This window comes from Brachycentrus maculatus, unplaced genomic scaffold (assembly GCF_059751285.1).
Source record: "Brachycentrus maculatus isolate JH-2025_06_01 unplaced genomic scaffold, ASM5975128v1 h1tg000235l, whole genome shotgun sequence".
NCBI lineage: Eukaryota > Metazoa > Arthropoda > Insecta > Trichoptera > Brachycentridae > Brachycentrus > Brachycentrus maculatus.
Genome location: NW_028280986.1, coordinates 146701 through 167481, shown reverse-complemented (window position 1 = coordinate 167481; position 20781 = coordinate 146701). Strand labels below are relative to the sequence as shown.

At 29.9% G+C, this 20781-nt stretch overlaps 1 protein-coding gene across 1 annotated transcript in view; it reads right to left on the bottom strand.

Annotated features, from left to right (window-relative positions):
- Window positions 1–17489: 17489 nt before the first annotated feature.
- LOC148306601 (tolloid-like protein 1) overlaps window positions 17490–20781 on the bottom strand; it is a 147219-nt gene continuing 143927 nt past the window's right edge. Inside the window, exon 20 of the mRNA XM_088264650.1 lies at window positions 17490–20321. Coding sequence (XP_088120776.1) covers window positions 20040–20321 — 282 coding nt within the window. The 3' untranslated portion in view covers window positions 17490–20039. The remainder of the gene's footprint in view (window positions 20322–20781) is intronic.

Genomic DNA, 20781 nt, shown 5'->3' with positions numbered 1-20781 from the left:
ACTCTTGGACTTTTAATGTTTGAGCTCACGGCAGCCATCTATGAATGAATGAATAAATACTATATCACCTTTTCGGGACCAATATAGGTCTTTGTGTATTTTAATGTGTTTTCAAATTAAACATTTACTTGGTAAATAATAAAATATAAATCATCAATAAAAATATATTGTGACACTTGTTTCGATACATTCAAAATCACTTTAAAAAAAATATTTTAAGTAAAGGAATAACCTGCAAAGCGTCTATTTTAGAGGCTTGTGTGCAGGTAGGATAGTAAGGATAGGGAAAAAAATGTAAAAATACACCACAAATACCCAGACATATTGAAAAAACAAATTTCTTGAATTCATTTGCAAGTGGCGGGAATCGAACCCGCGACGTCAGTTTCCTGGTACCTGATTATTAAACACCGTTTGTGGAATCTACAAAAGAAACGTAAAATTTCAAAATTGATTGAAAATAAGTTTAAGTTACCGATAAATAAAATAATCTTGTCACTTAAAGGAGACGATTTGATTGATCACATTCATAATTGTGTCATTACAGTGCTACTTTCTTCAAAGCAAATAGTGAAGATGTTTTTGATATTTTTTAAAGAAACAAAAATAAAATCACAAAACGTAATGATTCTTTGTTCGTGTGTGAATGACAGCCATTATTAATATTAAAAAGTAGCGAGATAGGCCGTATGAAAAATTCTAGAGTGCTACACAACAATACAAATAGATGCCACATTGATACTACAGCAAAATGATGTGCAAAAAGTATTTTTCTCTCCATAACTGTTCTTCGCGTAGTTTTTTTCCCTTATATTGTACATTGTGCATGAAATATACCTGCATGACCCAACAGAAGGTCCATACACCTTCATGCAGGATGCACCACCTTGCCACCGGGCTAAATCAATAATAATTTTTTTGTCCAACAAAAATCTGCCTTTGCTCCCCTGGCCTGGAAATTCTCCGGACCTTAATCCTATAGAAAACGTATGAAGCATGTTAAAAAATAAGGTATACTCATTTCCAAATCCGACAGTAGACTGTCTAAAAAAAAATATTCAAAAAATTTGGTCAGAAGACGAAGAAATAAAAAACATGATAAAACAGTGCATTTTAAGTACGCCAAAAAGAATTGAGGCAGTTATTTCTGCCAAAGGTGGAAATACTAAATACTAACTATTTATATGAAAATATATGCATAATTTAAGCGTAATAAAGTGTTCATGTGTAAATAAAATTCAATGTTGTTTTATTCAAGGTTTTCTCTGAGTTATTCCTGTTTGAATTGAGAAATTGCGCGAAATTCTGCGTGGCCCTAATTCATTGAGTAGATACTGTAGTATGTTATATAAAAAATTATAAAACGTATCTGAAATTATCTTTATAACGAAAACAATATGTAGAAATATTAATTACAATCCACTAAAGAAATATGATAATTTGAATAGTTTTACAATAAAATAAATAATTTTCCCCAATTTGTATTATTATTTTATTATTTTGCAAATAAAATTCACCTGCTTGTTAATTAATTTGAATCTTATATTTATAGGAATGAACGTAAATTGATTTTAAAATTATATAATTTACTAAAGACTTATGTTTTTAAATTTACTAGAAAAACACACTTTTTTTAGAATTTTCCATGTAAAAAGAATTTTAATACCAACGTCTAGCAAATATAAACTAAATTGATAAGAATTCATGCAAATCTTACCTGTAGTATAAAAACAAAAAAATAACCATGTAAAAACGACAGTTTTACAAAATGATTTAAAGCTTTTGAAAATATAAAGAAGCTGATTTTTAGAGAATGTCTAATTTTATTACACGAAATTTAAATATTATAAAAACAAGAGAACTGAGTTTAAGAAAATTCTTTTTTTCCTCTTTATTTTAAATTCATTTACATTTCACAATATACTTGTATTTTAATAACAAATACAAAAAAAATAAATAATAATGCAAAAAAAGATGCCACAAAAGCATGGCCTGTGTGCGGGTATACATTTTGTTTTAGGTTATAATAGAAATCAGATCAGAAATAAAAAAAGTAAGAAAATTAAATTTAAAGTGCTAATATAAACTACTATAAACTATAAATATAAACTACTACAATTATCTTGTCAAGAATTTGACCTAACAATATTTAAAAAAAGCCTTAATAATTAAACATAGTTCAGATTTATTTCAGCAAAATTCTAAATGAAACAAAAATATGTCAGAATAAGAAGTTCTTAGCTGTCTAGTTGATTTTGAAATAAATTATTGTTTTTAGCAAATAAATGTGAATATAATAGGCGATATAAGTCAGAAGTGTGAGGCCAGAAATGGTAGAGAGTTAACAAGAAATGTCAAAAGTGTTTTCAGAAAATTTGGTTCTTCGCTTTGAAATAATTTATGGATTTCAGTGGCGTCCGCTTCTACGGACCAAAGATCAAGCTTTCGGCATTAATGTGAATTTATCTATCACTTCACAAGTAGGCACTTAAAGCCAAGGTATTGGAAGTATTAATATGGTTAATGTTTCGCAAAATTACACTAATCGATGAACAGTGAGATAAACGGAAGGACATTACAACTGTCCTTGAATTTTAAGAATATAAAAGTACCCTTATCGATTTTACGATACAAACTTTTATCGATTTTTTAAAATATTATGAAAAGAAAAACTTGTGTTATTTACTTATCCATATCCGCTCCTTTTATAGAACGTATGGATTCCACAAACTGCCTTAACCCTAGACCACGTGACTTGTTATGATGCACCTTAATACGGAACTATCATAAAACATACGACAACAAGAAAAACTCATATTTTACAAAAACGTTTTAAAAAAACATAAAAAAATAAGTGCTATAGGTTTTTTGAGAACTACAGATAGGATGTGTCGTTCGTTTATTTTACGTAGGTCCCATAATCAAGGGTTAAAGATCTTCTAGCGGCAGCCAGTTCCATCGCATGCTTGCAAGTTAGATCTGCTTGGCAAAGTTCAGACGTAAAGTGCGGTAAGCTAAATTAATTATATGCATGCCTCTTGAAAGCTTTAATTATAAAGCTCTCAGGAGGCATGCAAAGTGCATAGCCTAGCCAACTGAATCTCCTTTTTTGACGACAGTTGTTGTCATCGGTTACTGCGTTCTTACTTACTATTTCCTCGTCCCTCACGAAGTCAAATCACCGCACGTCTAAAATTATTCGCAGGCATCTATTCTCAAAGCTGATTATACGGCTGCTCTGGGCCTTTGTAAGGTGCCATGTCTCACAGTCGTATAAGATAATAAGAGCAATGCAGGCATTGTATAGGTGGCATTCGATCTTTATTGAATACAAATCGGATCTTCAGACAGCCTTTATACTGTTGAATGCGGTGCCTGCAACCCCTAAACTCCAATTTTATTTAAAAGCTTCTATTTTCAGTTTTGTGCCCGCTTTGTATTTGAAGTATTTGAAACATTCGACCTTCTCGATGGTTGCTAATCTCAGGGGTAATATAACTCATCGCCTAAATTTCATCCGATATCGTTCATCGTTTTTCGTTTTTCATATGGTATAATTATCTTTCATCAAACGTTTGATCGAGTCATGTTATTATGGAGACAGTAATCAGGATTATAACATATTTATAAAGATGATAAAGATATGTATGTATGTGCAAATAATCCTACATTTTGATGGGTATCGTAAATTGAGGACTCTCGAATCAATAAATAATTTTTCTAAAGAACATAAAAATAATTTTATTCAGGCTTAACTAAGCTGTGAGGCAGTACTTAAAATATGTATATAAATAAAATCATATACAGTAGTACTAAAAATATGTACTTATATTGATTAGAAGGAATAAAAAGCTCAAATGTCAAAACCAAAATAGTTTTCAAACGTCATAACGCACGCTTATTTCGTACTTTAGTCAAATAGTAAGCGTATTCAATGGCCACTTGATACAATTATAAAGTTCACTTTATTACAAAAAAAGTGTATCATGACATTTTCCAGATATAAATTTTCAATGAGGAAATAAACATGGCTGGCATTCGCAACACTAAACCCTAGTGCTGGCATATAAGTATATCCAGCCGACAGATATACCAAATGATGGAATATTGAAATTACACTTGAGTACCTACTCATAGAATTTTTTTTTTTTTAAATATTTTGCTAAACTAAGTAAATCTTTATTAGTAGATATGTATAGCATTAAAAGGGTGGTTCTGCTTCATTTGTTTTATACATGGGGGGGGGGGTACATGACAATGATAATTCACTAGAAGAGATGATGATATGAAGAAGTGTCGGGTTGTGGTCCCGTGGTTAGTGTCACGGTCTCTTGAGTTTCTCGGTTCGAACCCACTCTACCGCAATTTGATACCTATTTCTACTAATGAGCCGCTTAGGCTCACAGAAATAGTATGAAATCGAAATATTTGTAAAATAATAAAAACACAAATATTAAAATTAAAATAAAAAATCATATAGACCGGAGCAAGATGCAAAGGAAGGGTGAAAATCCACTTAAATTTTTTGATAAACAATTACTAATCTGTTAAACTAATTTGTGGTAAACATAACAATTAGTTTTATTTTAACTTAATATACCTACCACTTTACATAAAACATAAACAAAAAGTGACACTTTAGTACAATAACCATCCATCAGAGTAAAATAGTAATATATTTTTATTTTTAATAAAAACATCAGCACGCCCATGAAAAGTAGATTTAATGATTACTACTGTACGAGATATAATTACTCCATTGTTTATATACAAAATACGTTAAATCACGATGGAGAAGAAAAAAAAACGGTATTGTGAAACGTTGAACCATTGTAATTACTTGATTTATGTTCGCATATTTTTGTATCTGACAAGATAATGAATAATGTATCCCTCTACAAGATGGCGGTATTCTGTAACCCTTTTAAATGTTTGATCCATTTCCCGTATCTGACCGTCATCTATTAAAAAATATTGTTAAAAAATGACTCACATTTATTAGTATATTTGTATTACACTGGAGGCTCCGGGTTTGATCCCCAAAATAGTCAATATTAATTTTATTGTTTTTTATTTATTTGATTTAACTGGTACCTGAAGCGTAAGACGGATAACCTTGTCTTTTTGTAATTAACGATCAACTAAATATTGCATCTATTTAATGCAGTGCCCTATGCATCACTGGGTGTAGATGAGGGTAAATAATTTAATATACATAATATCATATAATATGTACTCGTATGTTTAAAAAAGTATTTTAATAATCCTATGAAATTCATTGAAATATATCATAACATATAAAATAAAGATATTTTATCTTGAGAACGCTGGTAAAAAGGTAAAAAAACAATAAGCTGAGAAATTTATTCTGAATTATTGATGAAACATTTTTCAATTAATAATGGAGTAGTTAATGTAATTGTAATAGTTTAATATTAACTTGTAATAAAAAATGTTGCATACAAGTTTTTGTTTTGCTAACTAAGAAAGGTCCGCCTTCGTTTTGTCCGCCTTCGTAGTGTAATGGTCAGCACGCTCGGCTACCGTTCTGGAGGTCCCGGGTTCGATTCCCAAGGGGGGTAAAATAAATATAAGTGATTTTTTCACTGTCATATTTATTCAATATTACCCTGGACTGGTTCCTGAAGCGGAGGGCTGATCACCTTTCCTTCGTGTGTAAACGATCAAGATAATACTGCGTTTATATGACGCAGTGCCCTATGCACCATTGGGGTGCGGATAAGGGTTTTATTATTAACTAAGAAAGTTATGTTAAATTAAGCTCATAATTTCTCATTACACTCATCACTAAAGAAATTTATAGCAACCATCGTAGTTTAGTATTAATCGGTATCTATTATTAAACAAGGCAACATTCCTTTTTTTGTTACTTATCGACTTTGATATTATAGAATTTCTTCGTCTTTTTCCGGTGCGGGTGCAATTAATGAAGGCTGGCCGCCATGTTATTAATCTTTAACGATCGCTCCTTAGGGAGAAGATCTTCAGCACGTTGAATCCCAGTCCACTGCCTTATTTTGCAGAGTCTGGACTTCCTCTCGCTTAGTATGCCTCGTTCGCCCTTTTTTATTTAGTTTCAGCAATTTGAGAGTTTTCCTATAACCACGTAGTAGAAACCCTGCACTCGTCATTTATTCCGTCCAAGATATACTCAACATCCTGCGATAATCCAAAACATTAAAAATACAGCCATGTCCCGCCTTAAGTTTTAATAGATTATTTGTGTACGATCGCTGTAGACTTTCATGAAGATTTTTTAAAAATGCATTTTTAATTTAATTTGTACTTGGTAAAAACCTATTTTTCTTAAAATCTATTGTAAAACGTGTTTCAATGCATTCCGCATCATTTTTCAACACCGTTTGTGAAGCATAGTCTAAATTTTAGAGTTGTGTCCTTAGGACCTTGAAGGATAAAGAAAAGGTATATATTTTTCTTATTTTTATTTATTTATTATTCTTATCAATGGGAACATAAACAATAAGAGGAGGCTCTAGTCACTTTCATATAGTTAATTAGTTTTTATCAATAAGGGAGACATAACACAGATTCATCAAGTCTAGATAAACTGCTAAGTAACCAAGTTGTCATCAGGTTCTTCGCATAAATTATACATACAAAGGTCTTACAAAGAAATAAGAATTATATTTCATATTATATGGAAAAAATAGTATAAATATATATGTAGGTATCCATTTTACTCTTTATTTTCGAAATTGAAAATGTTCCAAATGTGCAGTATTTATTCGTTTTTCTCTTCATCAGATGCTTTTTCATAATTCTTCTTCTTCTAACCCTTATCCGCACTTAACGGTGCAAGGGCACTGCATCGTTTAAGCGCTGTGTTATCTTGTTCGTTATTTATGAATAAAATAATGTTTTATATTATTTATATTTTATATAAACTGATATAATTCGATAATGTTTAGATTTCAAATACAGCTCTTCTATTTCTTCAGATCTATAAAGGTCTGAGCAAGTATTGATGCTGAGAAAAAAAAGGAATTAAGTTAATTTTATTATATTTATCAATAATATTATACAAAGTTTAACCAAGTTAATCTTGACATCGTTCGTCAAGTCTCTACCAGTGATACTTTATAATTATATCACATAATTTTTAGGGTGATATGAACATTCCTATTAACTAAAAAAAATACAAACATTTGAATAGCCTGCATTATTTCAGTACATTAATCATTAAATTATGACGGTCGTCAGCCCCGTAAATGCCCGACTTCCATATTCTTCTTCATCTTTGATGAGATGTAAAAAAAAAGTAATCAACAATATTTTACAAAGTTAATACTGACATCGTTCATCAAGTCTTCAATTTCTGTGTCTACAACTGCCATAGGGGAGATTAAACAATTTATTTTTGGGAATGCAATTACACAATTACACTCTTTGCCAAATGTCTATACCAGAATTATTTTTCGTAAATACTTATTTTACATAATTTTTAGGGTGATATGAAAATTCCTATTAACTATTAAAAAAACATACGAACATTTGAACAGTCTGTATTATTTCAGTACATTTATCATTAAAATATAAATATCTATAGGTATACAAAGTGGTTGCTTTAATCTCACCCTTGCGCTCATAATATGCGGGGACGTAATGGGGTTATGCTCTCCTGCTTTTGATAAATTGGCACCGAGTGTTTCATTCATCAGGCTAATGCTTAAAACGTGAACAGCAATAAAAAGAAGCGTGTTACAAAGTGCTACAGAACACATCTTGCCGATCTACCTATATTATTATAAGTACCTAAATACTAACGATACATACATTAAAAATGTTTTATTCATAAAAAAGAGAATTCGTTAATTTTTTTGGATTTTTTCTGGGTTACAACATCGTTTAAACTTAATTTTTGATTTATTTTTTAACAAAAATGTTAATAATATTAGTATATAACCACTCACCGAGATTTTTATGTCTGATTTTGTATGGATGATAACGAAATACCAATCCACGTTCTCTATAACTGTGACGAACGAAGACACATCCTTGGAGGACCAACCAAGACAGGTCGTGAGCTATATGACTCATGTAGGGAGGTCACAACAGACCTCACGGTCGCAGTGACACACACACACATATATATATATATATATATATATATATATATATATATATATATATATATATATATATATATATATATATATATATATATATATATATATATATATATATATATATAAATATATATATATATATATATATATATATATATATATATATATATATATATATATATATATATATATATATATATATATATATATATATATATATATATATATATATATATATATATATATATATTTATATATATGTATATATTTATATATATATATATATATATATATATATATATTTATATATATATATATATATATATATATATATATATATATATATATATATATATATATATATATATATATATATATATTTATATATATATATATATATATATTTATATATATATATGTATATATATATATATATATATATATATATATATATATATATATATATATATGTATATATATATATATATATATATATATATATATATATATATATATATATAAATATATATATATATATATATATATACATATATATATATATATATATAATTTTTTTTTTTTTTTTTTGAGTTGGGTAGCGAAAAAAATTCTCAAAGATTCTTTACTTTTTATATTTCTCAATGAATCGTCGTCTGTCCTAGTGTTTTTTTAATGTTATTTATATTGATATATGAGAAAACGTGAGAGATTTTTTTAATGTCTGAATTTTTCGGGGTTTCAGGCAAAACACTTCAAGTTTTTCATTTTAAAGAAGAAGTATTCATTTTGCAAGGTTGCGCATAAAAGAAAATAAGGTTCTCAAAATGCATCGAAGCCTTTCATGAATTCTAAAACACTTTTACAGGGAATGTATGTACTTTACAGAGAAAATTTATGATTCAAAGGATTTTAAAGTAAATAAAAACCGTGATATTATAAAACGTACATGTCTTACGAGTACACTTATTCAAATAGTCGCTAAGTAGATACATTATATATTTTTAAGCAAATAATTTTTAAATATGATCAATATAATCAATAAATATATAATATACTGACAAAAGTAAATAAACTATTGGATTCGTGTCGGATGAAATTGATGCTAAGCAAAGTAATGACGTTGTTGATAGTACAAGGTACTACTAAAGGTTTGAAGAATGCAATAAATACATAACATATATAATATCACCTCTTTTTACATACTAAAAAAAAATACAAACAGGTTTTATTTTTTATAATTATTATTATTGGTATTATTAATTGAAATCAAAACATAATTTTCTTACTATGCAGATTTAAATAATTTTTAAGACAGCTTTCTGCCTTTTGAAGGCATTGTAAAAATGACTAATCAGTTCCACATTTTTTAGTGAAATACGTAAAATGTGTCACTGGTTTCTTTGACAAAGATCGACAATCCCCTCTTTTGGCAAAACTACTGTTACATGGATATGATAAATAAATTCAGTAGAATCATGCACTTTGTTTTGATTTATACAAGGTGGCACAAAAGTTGTGACCCGATTTTTTATGACTGTATTTTTTTTACGGATGGATATTTTCAGTTCTGTATGTGGATTATGTTTGTTTGATGTCTTATTTTTTTCCCGTTAAGTTGAGAAAATGACATTGACCAATTGAATAACTGAATAACAGAATTGAAAACAATAAGATCCGGATTTATGGTATTTTCCATCACTTTTTCCAGAGCTTTCGGCGATAGATTCTCGCAATCTTGGCGGATATTTTCTTTAGGGGACTCAATAGTCCAACATATTGACATAGACACGTGATTTCAAGAAACCCTACAAAAAAGAGTCGGGAACGGTTAGTTCGGGCGATCTTGCCGGCCAGTGCGAATCACCAAATTAGGCGGCCCGGAAATGCAGGCCTTAGAATATTGGTCTATGGCTCTTGTAGTACCGTTGCTCCATCCTGTTGAAACCACGTTCATTAGAATCCAATAACTATATTTGTTATTACTTTTTCGCCGTCTTGGGTCATTCTCTCGAGCCATTTTCCTTAATATTTACTTATATGATACTTTTCAAAAACCCTGTATGGTAGAAAATGGTGGTCATCAAATAAAACCACCTGATAAAATAAAAAAGAATTAGGAATCAAGAAAATCGTAACATTAAATACGGATTTACGTTAAGACTGCTATATTTTCCCGGGACGGATTATGATCAAAAGATCCTAAAAATGTCATTAACTTGTAAAAATAAAATTAGATATTAAATTTTTTTAAAGATATTTTAAATCGTAAAAAAAAAATCAGTCGGGAGGGCGAATAAAAAATCACAAAAGTTTTGAAATTATTTTTAACGACCTATAGGACTCATTTTCTTCACGTAGTCGACGACGGATTAAGGGAGCGTTGTTCATACGTTTATAGTAGGAATGTAAAGTTATGCTTTATACTTTCACGTGGCATTAATATGATGACGTGTCCCAATTGATGTTCTGAAAGTTGAAAAATGCTGAAAACAGAGGAGCGTTAATTCTCACTTCCTGTAGACTAGAATTTTTGGTGTCTTCAGACATGAAAATATTCAGAAAACTAAAAATATATTCACGCGAAGTCTGGAGATTTTTTCGTATTACCTTCAAAATGTTAATTTGAACGAAAAATTAAACGAATTCTTTTCTTGCTGATGATAATGATGCTTCTGAATGACAATTTTACTATTCAAAATGTTTTACCATAATTTGTAAAATGTATATTTATTTATTTTTAAAAGGATTGGAAATTTCAAAAAAGGTAAATAATATAATATACTCGTATAGTTTGTCAATTAGGCAAAATAGGTGTAGATAAAGATCTAAAGAATACATGTTTTATTCAAATTTATTAAATAAATTAAAATAATTATTTTGTAATTTAGAGAAACTGTACAATTATTTATATTCAGAAGTTATTTAAAAAATAAATTTTACAGATAACCTTTTACAGAAAGTTTGAGGACAAACCCCTTCAATTTCAATTTAGAATAATCCAAAAAAAGTAAGCCTTGTCAATAAAGACTTGTTTTGAAATATGAGGCTAATAATTTTCTACAAAAGTCTAGTACATTTTTTGATAGTTTTTTTGGTGATATTTATAAATATCTGGAAAGAAATATGTCTGAGTGTTTAGTTTAATGCTGAGAAATTTACCTTTGAAGATGTAAGTAAATACTTTTACAAAAGTACTCCAAGGCAAACAATATAGTATACCAAGAGTTACTTTACAGCCGTTCAGCTTCCAACTTCGTTTTAAATTTTTTGATAAATCATATGAATTAAATGAATTAATATAATTATTAACAATAAAGTAAAGAAAAATAATAACATTTTGATATTAAACAACTCTAAAAATGATGATTGTACATTAAGAGATTTGAAAAATAAATATATTTCTAATACAGATATAAACATAATGTTAACAGTAGAAAGTGAAAAGGAAGAAATATCCATTTTTGAAATTCGATATCAAACCATTTTAAGACCTTTTTGTAATTAAAAGAAACACAAAAGCTATTATATATATTTTTATCATTTCTATTTATTTAATTGGGTTAACAATAAAACATATTAAAACTAAAACATTAAAAGAATATACATTAAATAAAGCCAATTATAGTTAACCACAGAAACACAAAAAGATTGGTACAAAATATTTAGTTTAGATCTAGCAAATTAACGCGTATCTATGAGGGTGAATGTGCATATGTAAGAGGGTGTGAGTATGATGTTGATTTTATACTTGTAAATTGTATTAAAAACAATTATATCGTATAAATGTGTTTTTCATCTAAATTCAGGGTATGTTTAATTTGGCTCAAAAATCGTTAGTTAATACAATGGAAAACCGATTTTTGTAATCTGCACAGATTTTTTTTGTACAAATATGACGTTGTATAAATGTGTGTAGCTAGCTAACTTATTTTTCACCCAAGTGTCATTTAGGTCCTTTTAGTATTCTAGCATCGATATGTTTTATGACATCAGTTAAGACCCACTTTTTACATAAAAAACTTTTGTAATTTATAGTCAGGTAGACATGCATAAAATATTTATTTCTCTCCAAATTTCCCATGGGCCTAGGATATTTTATAATATTTTTAAAGGTTTTTCTCTCTTCAAAAGATGAATACCGAAAATCAGGTTATATTTAATTTCTAATAATAAATACATTGTAATAAATACAAACAAACATATAAAAATATTATTCATAGATTTGGAAACGTTAACTGATTTTTTTGGTGTTGATGTTTTGTTGATTTTTTGTTGATGCCTGAAATTTCCATAAATCCGGAAAACTTCATATGCCCAAAACATGATATCGAGTTATAAAAACACGTAGTCTTAAGAAAATCGTTAAATTAAAACATAACATTTAATTGATTGAGATTTTTTTTCTTTTTTCTACTTACCCTTATCTACACTTGCGGTGCATAGGGCACTAGATCGCATCGACGTATTTATTGTTAAGTAAACCCAAGGAAATAGCCGCAAATATAAAAAAAGGTTTTCCGCTAAATTTCTACATTAGTTACAATAAAAAAATTGTTTGCAAATACAGATTGGTGTGGGGATTCTATTCTCTCTGCCTGCGCCTGCAGGGAAACGGCGTCATGGTTAATTAGTTTTTTAGTGAATTACTTTCATTTTATGGTACGTAGATAGTAGGTACCTACTCTATGGAATGTGATTTAGACAAGACACAAAATGCCGAACCCTCTTCTAGTCGAACGGAAGGTCTGCTGACAACAGTCCGGCTTCTCCTGAGGAGTTTTACGTGGTTTTCTCCCGGCAATGAACAAATGCTGAGAAGTTCCTGATTGGTCCACACTAGATTATCTCTCCTGTTCCCAACACAGGAGAATTAATCTAATGTGATCCCAACCATAGAATAAAACATATTTGTATAACTTACCGTTGAACGGGGCTACTTGAACTTTGATGTGTTACTTGAGCCCTGTAGAAAAAAAATATTGGAATCGGTATTTAGTCTACAATAATGAACGTATCGTGACAATAGGTGTCACGTGTCAGGGAAACAATGAATCATGTCGATACGTTCATTATTATAGACCAAATACAGATCTATTTTTTTTGTACTGGGCTCAAGTAACACATCAAAGTTCAAGTAGCCCCGTTCTACGGTATACGAAACAAAAATTTATTTAATGATTTATAAACTTTGTGCACAATAGCAAGATAAATAAAAAATGCAATCACCATCTAAAAAATATGATTTAGATTATTAACATATAGTGTTCGAAAATTATACGATTCTCTCTGCCTACCCCTGCGGGGAAGCGGCGTGATGGTTAGTTACAGTGAATCCTTACAAAGTTTGAGTACCTACCCCCCGTATGTACTTATAAAACTTTCTACCAAACGTGACAATCGTGACAATGTGGATACTTGAAGTATTAACTTATCGCGGGAATAATCGGCTTGAACAAGGCCGTGACCTATACGTATCACGATCTACGTACATATGTAGGCGTATGGAGGAAAATCACTTTCCTATGGAGGAAATATTTCGTTTACATTTACTGATTCATAATGAAATTACATAGGGCAAACAATATATTTCTTCTTGTCTTTTAATCACTTTTCTTGACTTCTTCTCCTCATCTGTATCAAATGGTGATTAGGGCGTTGCATGCCATAGATGCAGTGTTGTCTTGATCATCAATTACATGAAGGCAGGGTAATCGGTCCAGCCTAGGATGATATGCAAGAAATACAGGAGTGAAAAAACAAAAACATTATTTATTTTGACCCTCCCCCCTTGGGAATTGAACCCAGAGCGTCTAGCACAATGCTAGACGTAGCTAAATGCACCAACCATTACACTACAGAGTACATATAGTAGTTTGTAGTTGTATAAATAGTGATACTTTTCCAATTTCATTATTCAACTAAGTTTTTTTTTAACAGACGCAACATTATTTTAGTGAAAGGTAGATAGTCAATTATAAGATTTTGAAATGAGTAGGTACCTACTTACTTTCGATAAGCAGCTTACAAGTACTTATGTAGTAAAGCGTATGCTAAAGCTAGATTGAGACGTCAGGGAATTGCATGTCCTGTCGGATTTTTATTTCTTTGTCAGTTCTATCTTGGAAAAGTATGGTATAATAGAAAATGGTATTTTCGCTTTGCATAATATGATTAAAGTATGAAATGTAGGATTCATAATTTTATATAAATACATGTTTATATATATATATGTATATATATATATATATATATATATATATATATATATATATATATATATATATATATATATATATATATATATATATATATATATATATATATATATATATATATATGATGATGATAATGATATATTATATCAACTGTCAACCGTCATTTTGGCAGTTGATTTGTAGTCAGTACGTTTTGCCATTTCATCTTGAATAGACTGAATGACCAAAATGCGCGTCGTAGGTTCGGTAAATGGGCTGAAAACAATATTCAGCTTGATCCAAAACGCAAAATTTTGTTCACCGATGAGGCACATTTTTGGTTAATGGCTATTTCGATAAGCAGAATTGCCAAATTTGGAGTGGGGAAAACCCAGGAACCTTTGTCGAGACGCCCTTACCTCCATTCAAAGTCACTGTTTGGTGTGCTTTATGGGCAGGTGGAACAAGTTCAACAAGTAGATTTGCAATAAAACACAAAAAAATTAACTTAAGGTCTTTAATAAATAATTATTTTCTAATACAAAAAAACGCTTACACCTCCGCAGAAAGTACTACGCATAATTTGCTTCCATCATGTATATAAAAATTACAAGGAATAAGAATTCTTTGGTCTTTTTGTCATAACGGATGACTACAGTACAATCTAAAGGGCTTATTATAGGTTACGTTATCTCTAACAGCCAATTTATTCATTACTTCAATATTACAAGATAATTCAATAGTATTTTATATGGTTTATTGATAGTAGAAATAAGAAATTATCAAATAAGAATATTTTTATATAAGGAAAGTATATAATAATTTACTACTGCAAAAGTAACTGTTGAAAGTTTATGATATTACAATTAATTTGCTCTAAGATAATTTTTTTAAATCGACAGGATTAAGTTGTTATGTATAGTTCGATGATTTGGTAAAAAAATCAACTGTTATCTGAGAATTTAATTGACTAAAGTAATAAATGACTTAAGGAAATAAAAAGTTTCATTCAATTCACATAATCACAAATAAGCACTCAAGATATGTTTTGTAAATCATATAAGCATCAAATATTTTTACTGTCTTATGTTGGGAATTTTTCTCTTGTCCGTTATTACATTGGAACAAACATGAAAATTGTGGGGAAATTCTATATCTTAGCATATCTAACGTTAGATAGAGTTGTAATTAAAAAATGTAAGGGGCAAATGTGAGATCACAAAAACAAACATTAAAACACCCAAAAAAAATCCATTAAAACACTGCCAGGGATATATTTCATAAAAAGTTAAAGAAATCAAAAGTATTAATAAAACTTGCATTATCATGCGTATAATGTACGGATGGAAATAAAGATAGCTTATTGGCTATTCACCTACCATGGGTTTTTTGTTTGGTTACAGCTGTGTTTTGTTTTATTCTATTGAATGTTTATTGGTGAATTAAAATTTTAAAAAATATATTTCAAAACAGCAAAGTAAAAAATATGGATAATGTTGCATCATTTTTCGTATACAAAACTGATTCCGTATGCAAAATAATGTTTCGAAAGTTATTTATGAAATAATGACTAAAAACAACAAAAGAAGATATTAAATAAAATCGAAACTTTAGTCAGAAATTATTTGAAAAAATTGTTGATCAAATTTTGAATTTTGGGTTAAATATTTTACCAAATTTCAAATTATGTAATGAATTGAGGGATCAGAATTTTCGACTTAAAATTATAAGTAAAAAAACCTATGCTGGACTATTAACTGGTTTCTCATAGTGGATAATATAAAAATGACGCTTATGGTTTCGAATAAAATAATATTTTCACCTGATTTTAAATGCATACATATATATTTTTTAAATGTTCATTTTATGTTTATGACTATCAGTAAATTATTATTGACAAAATCTGGTCACCATTTAGAATATCATAAAATGTAGTGTGTTAAATTACAATCTTAAGAAACCTCTACAAAACTATTTAATAATTTTATACTATTTACAACAACTACTTCACATTTTATCACCATATGGATTTGGACATACGAGTACATATCTTCATTTCAGAAAAAAATAATAATACACTTACTATCAACAAAAAAATAATAGTACAGTAGACTTCTGATTATCCAGAAATGTGAATTAACTGTCACAGTATTTGATTTTTTTTTACAAATACAATTTTAATTTATGCTAATTTCTCTTTTGCGAGTCTTATTATTTTTGTATTAGATGATCACGAGGCTACTGTATAATTTAGCAAAAAGGAAATATGCATTTCTCAACAAACCTTCAATTTTTACAACACTCTCAAAGGATGTATATATGAGATTTAATAATCATATTATTTTTTCAAAGTTGTGTAAAGTGCATTTTATTTAAATTGACATAATGAAAAATAGATTTATTATGGCTTTGGTAATATATTTTTACAATGCTAATTTTTCAGCGTAAAACATGATGTTACATGCATTTTTTGGTGCAGGTGATAGATAAAGAAAAGAAATGCATTGAAAATAAACTATTCAAATATGTATGTGATTTTGGCATCTATTTTCTAGTTGTAAAGATCTCTTTTAATAAAATACACTCTACACACCTGTTAAGTGGAATATTAAAACAAAAATAAAAAAAAATATTATGAAAATAAAACAATATGAGCTGAAATCATCTTTGAATACCAAATAATATAAAGATATTGAAACAGTTTGTCGAGCATGTATGTATGTTATCCAGTAAAGGTGGAGACTGGCTGGAGCATTTCCTCGTAATGTAACACGTTACGATGCGATTCAGGCAGTCAGTGCACCGAGCCGAGCGTTCCATCCATAGTTTCGGATGCTCTGTGATGCTCGCCGCGAGCGATGTTACGACGTTATGTTACGACGAAATGCTCCGGTCAGTCTCCACCTTAATGTAAACATTTTTTCCAAGTATACAAATCCTATGAACTAATGCATTTTTCGTATTGTCATATGAGTTTTCTTCCTAAAATACAAAATAGATTTTAAACACTAGATACTAAAAATAATATTATATTACAAATGTTGAGATAAAAAAAATCATATAATTTGAATGTCGAAACATAAACTACATAGTGGGTGATGAGATGATATATAAAATTGAATTTAACTTAGTGCAAAAGAGTTTTTTTTTAAAGTCAGAATGCCAGTTAATTTTATATATACATCTATTTTTATTTTTGCTCTAAGTAAACTATTTGATTTTTAATTACAATAAGCAATAAACACAGTTTGTGGTATACATAATTTGATTCTACGTCAGCAATTAGAACTCACTGGACTGGCATTATATTCTTATATGCATTTCTGGAATTGAAAAAAACTTGTAATTGAATTGAAATTCATTTTCAATATGAATTTTAAACATATAAAATCTTGAAAATATGGCACTAATATTCCTGAGAGTAAGCTTAAAAGTGTTTAACTTTTTTTGTTCAAAAACACAATTAATTTTACACATTATCAGTGGATATACATATTGCATTGAGAATTACCAAAATAATTTAAAATAATTTTGCAGATAAAATATGAGATTTTGATGTTTTATGATAGTCTCTTAAAATAATTTAAATATGACACACAAATCATAAGAAAAGTTCCTCAATATATGTATAACATTCAGAAGAACAGATGTACAAAACATTTTAGCTTAAAAAAATTCAGAATGCATCATCATACAGACATATGATTTTTTTATTGTCGGCTTTGTCGTGTAGTGGTTCACTTATTTGGCAACCATGCATGAGGTCTTCGGTTCGCTTTCCGGCAGTCGCCATCCAGATTTGATGATTTCGTACTGCAATATTTAATGTGCTACCCTGAACCACGACTTGAAGTCCAAGACTGATCATAATTTCACAATTAGTGGGGATAAAAGATAAATAAAATATTATTGAATCATTTTAACAACACTCATGTAGTATTTTGTCATTAAAATAATACGTCATTAATGTTTATAGTTTAGTTTGTTAAAGAATAATGGATTATCATTCATCTAATCACCATTGATATAATGTATGGAGTTGAAAATATAAATCGGTCTTTCGATGAAAAATTAACCAAATTCAATACACGAAATTTTTTAATCATTATTCAATTTTCATTATCGAATTTCAGTGTTTAGAGTTTCCGGGTTCGAAACTAACAATGACTCAATTGTGAATTTAAAATATGTATTAAGTAAAAAGACAATGGCTCAAAATCAATAAAAAATAAGTATAATCTCTGGTAGATTATCTGAATTTTAAAAGCATGGAGTTGGCAAAAGAATTATAAAAAGACTGCATGGAGTTGAAATTGCGATCTCTTATATGAATGTGCAGCAAAACGATGTATGATAGATGTCTGAATTGTGAAATAGGGAAGGAATGCAAAGTTGATATAAGCATTATCGATAACATAAAGAAAGGTGTGTTGAGATGGTTTAGACGTGTGGAACAAATGACTGAGGAAAGAAAGGTAAAACAAATTTATGGGGTGAATGTATATGAGTAGAGGAAGACCGAGAAAAACTTGGTACAATTAGGTAAGTCAAATACTTGAAAGCGGTCGGGTCAGGAGTCGAAATAATCAGTGGGTATGTATGTATGAGGAGATTTATGAACGAGAAAGAGGCGAATTTGCAAAGACAGAGTGGTGTGGTATTCTATTCTGTCTGCCTACCCTTGCGTCGTAATAGTTAGTTAGTTAGATTTTCTGAATTTTGAATTGCCGCTTTTTGACACCAATATATGAGTGATTTAAGATCATGGGATATGACATATGATAAGGTTATTCTTAAAAGGTCATCAGCCTTCGCTATCGACGTACAGTAGAGTCTCGATTATCCGGCCTAAACCGGCCGCAGCAAGGTCAGATAACACGGAAAACGATAAAAATGACATTAAAAATGTGTTAATTTTATTTACACATCGAAAACTTTTCAAATATGTACATGTAACATAACTGAATGTAACAAACTAAAACATAAAAATGCACTTTTTTTTTTGGGGGTCAAGGGATCTTGCATCTCTTATGTCACTGCGACCATATTAGGTCTATTGTGACTTCCCTCTGTATTACAGCTCACCGCCAAGACCTACATGAGTCATGTAACTCACGACCTGTCTTGGTGGTAGGAGCTTCACCTTCTCGGAGTCCAGTAGAGGTCCTCCAAGGATGTGACTTCGTTTGTGAGCGAGTGCGTCACAATTGTAAAGAATGTGGATTGGCGTTTCGCTATCCTCCATACAAAATCTGCATACTGGGGAGTCATGAAGTGAGATTTTTGTCATGTGTTTCCTCAGTCTGCAGTTATGAAAAAAAACTTGTCCTGGTTAGGATCCTTATTTGTTTTTTGCTTAGCTTTAGAGCTTCTGTGGTGAATTTCCGTGAGTTAAAACACGACATTAAAAATGTGTTAATTTTATTTGCACATCGAAAACTTCTCAAATATGTACATGTAACATAACTGAATGTAACGAAATAAAACATCAAAATGCACTTACGGCAAAGTAATAAAACATGTTTTGCAGTAGGTACATACTCGCATACAATGCAGTGAACTATGCAACTAAACTTAAGTTTGTGAATTAAAAGTCCGTGATTGTATTTTGTTTAACCCGGCAGGATAACTCGGAAAGTCGGGTAATCGAGGGTCGGATAACCGAGACTATACTGTAGTTAAAAAATCCTCCGCGCAAAAGAGGGAAAAGTCAAACAACTGTCCGGTCTCTATACTATCAATATGTTAAGTATTTGTGGCCTCTCTGGTGCGTGCTGAGGTGGCGCTGCAGGAAGGGCAGGTGCAGGGCGGAGGAGACGCGCGGCTTGGCCCACTTGGGCCGGGAGCCGTGCCCGCTCTGGCCACTGATCTCCGCCCTGCTGACGGCCATCTCCTCCGAGTCTATCAAGTCCGGGTCCACCGCGTAGTACGACGCCGAGAAACCCTTGAACACGATGGTCTCGTCCGAGCGGAATCGGATGAGAAGAGTTTCGCTCATAGATATGATTTCCGCAGGGATCTGAAAAGAATTAAATAATCATCAATCCAATATCTTTCAAATTTATACATATCGCTAACTCCTTTTAAGAACGTCATAAATAAAAAAAAACTTGATTTTTCAGGAGAACATTTTTAATGTTTAAAAATATAATATGAACAATGTTTTAAAAAATAAATATGAAGCCACTAATTGATATTTTTACTGTGCAACAGATCTTTTAAGGTAAAACCTGAAGGTTTTTTCTCCATTTGAAAAATATTTAGTATATTTAAAAAAATATTTAAACAATACCTTTTATTCAAAATGCAAAAACAACACTTTTTGCCCTGTAGCGGATAAATATTAAGTTTAAAATATGCCTCTTTTTCTTGGATATAGTACATTTTCTGGGCATTCCGAAAACACGCACAAATGAAAATTGACAATTTTTGATTTATGACGTTCTTGAAAGGAGTGAGCGATTTGGGAAAATACTTTT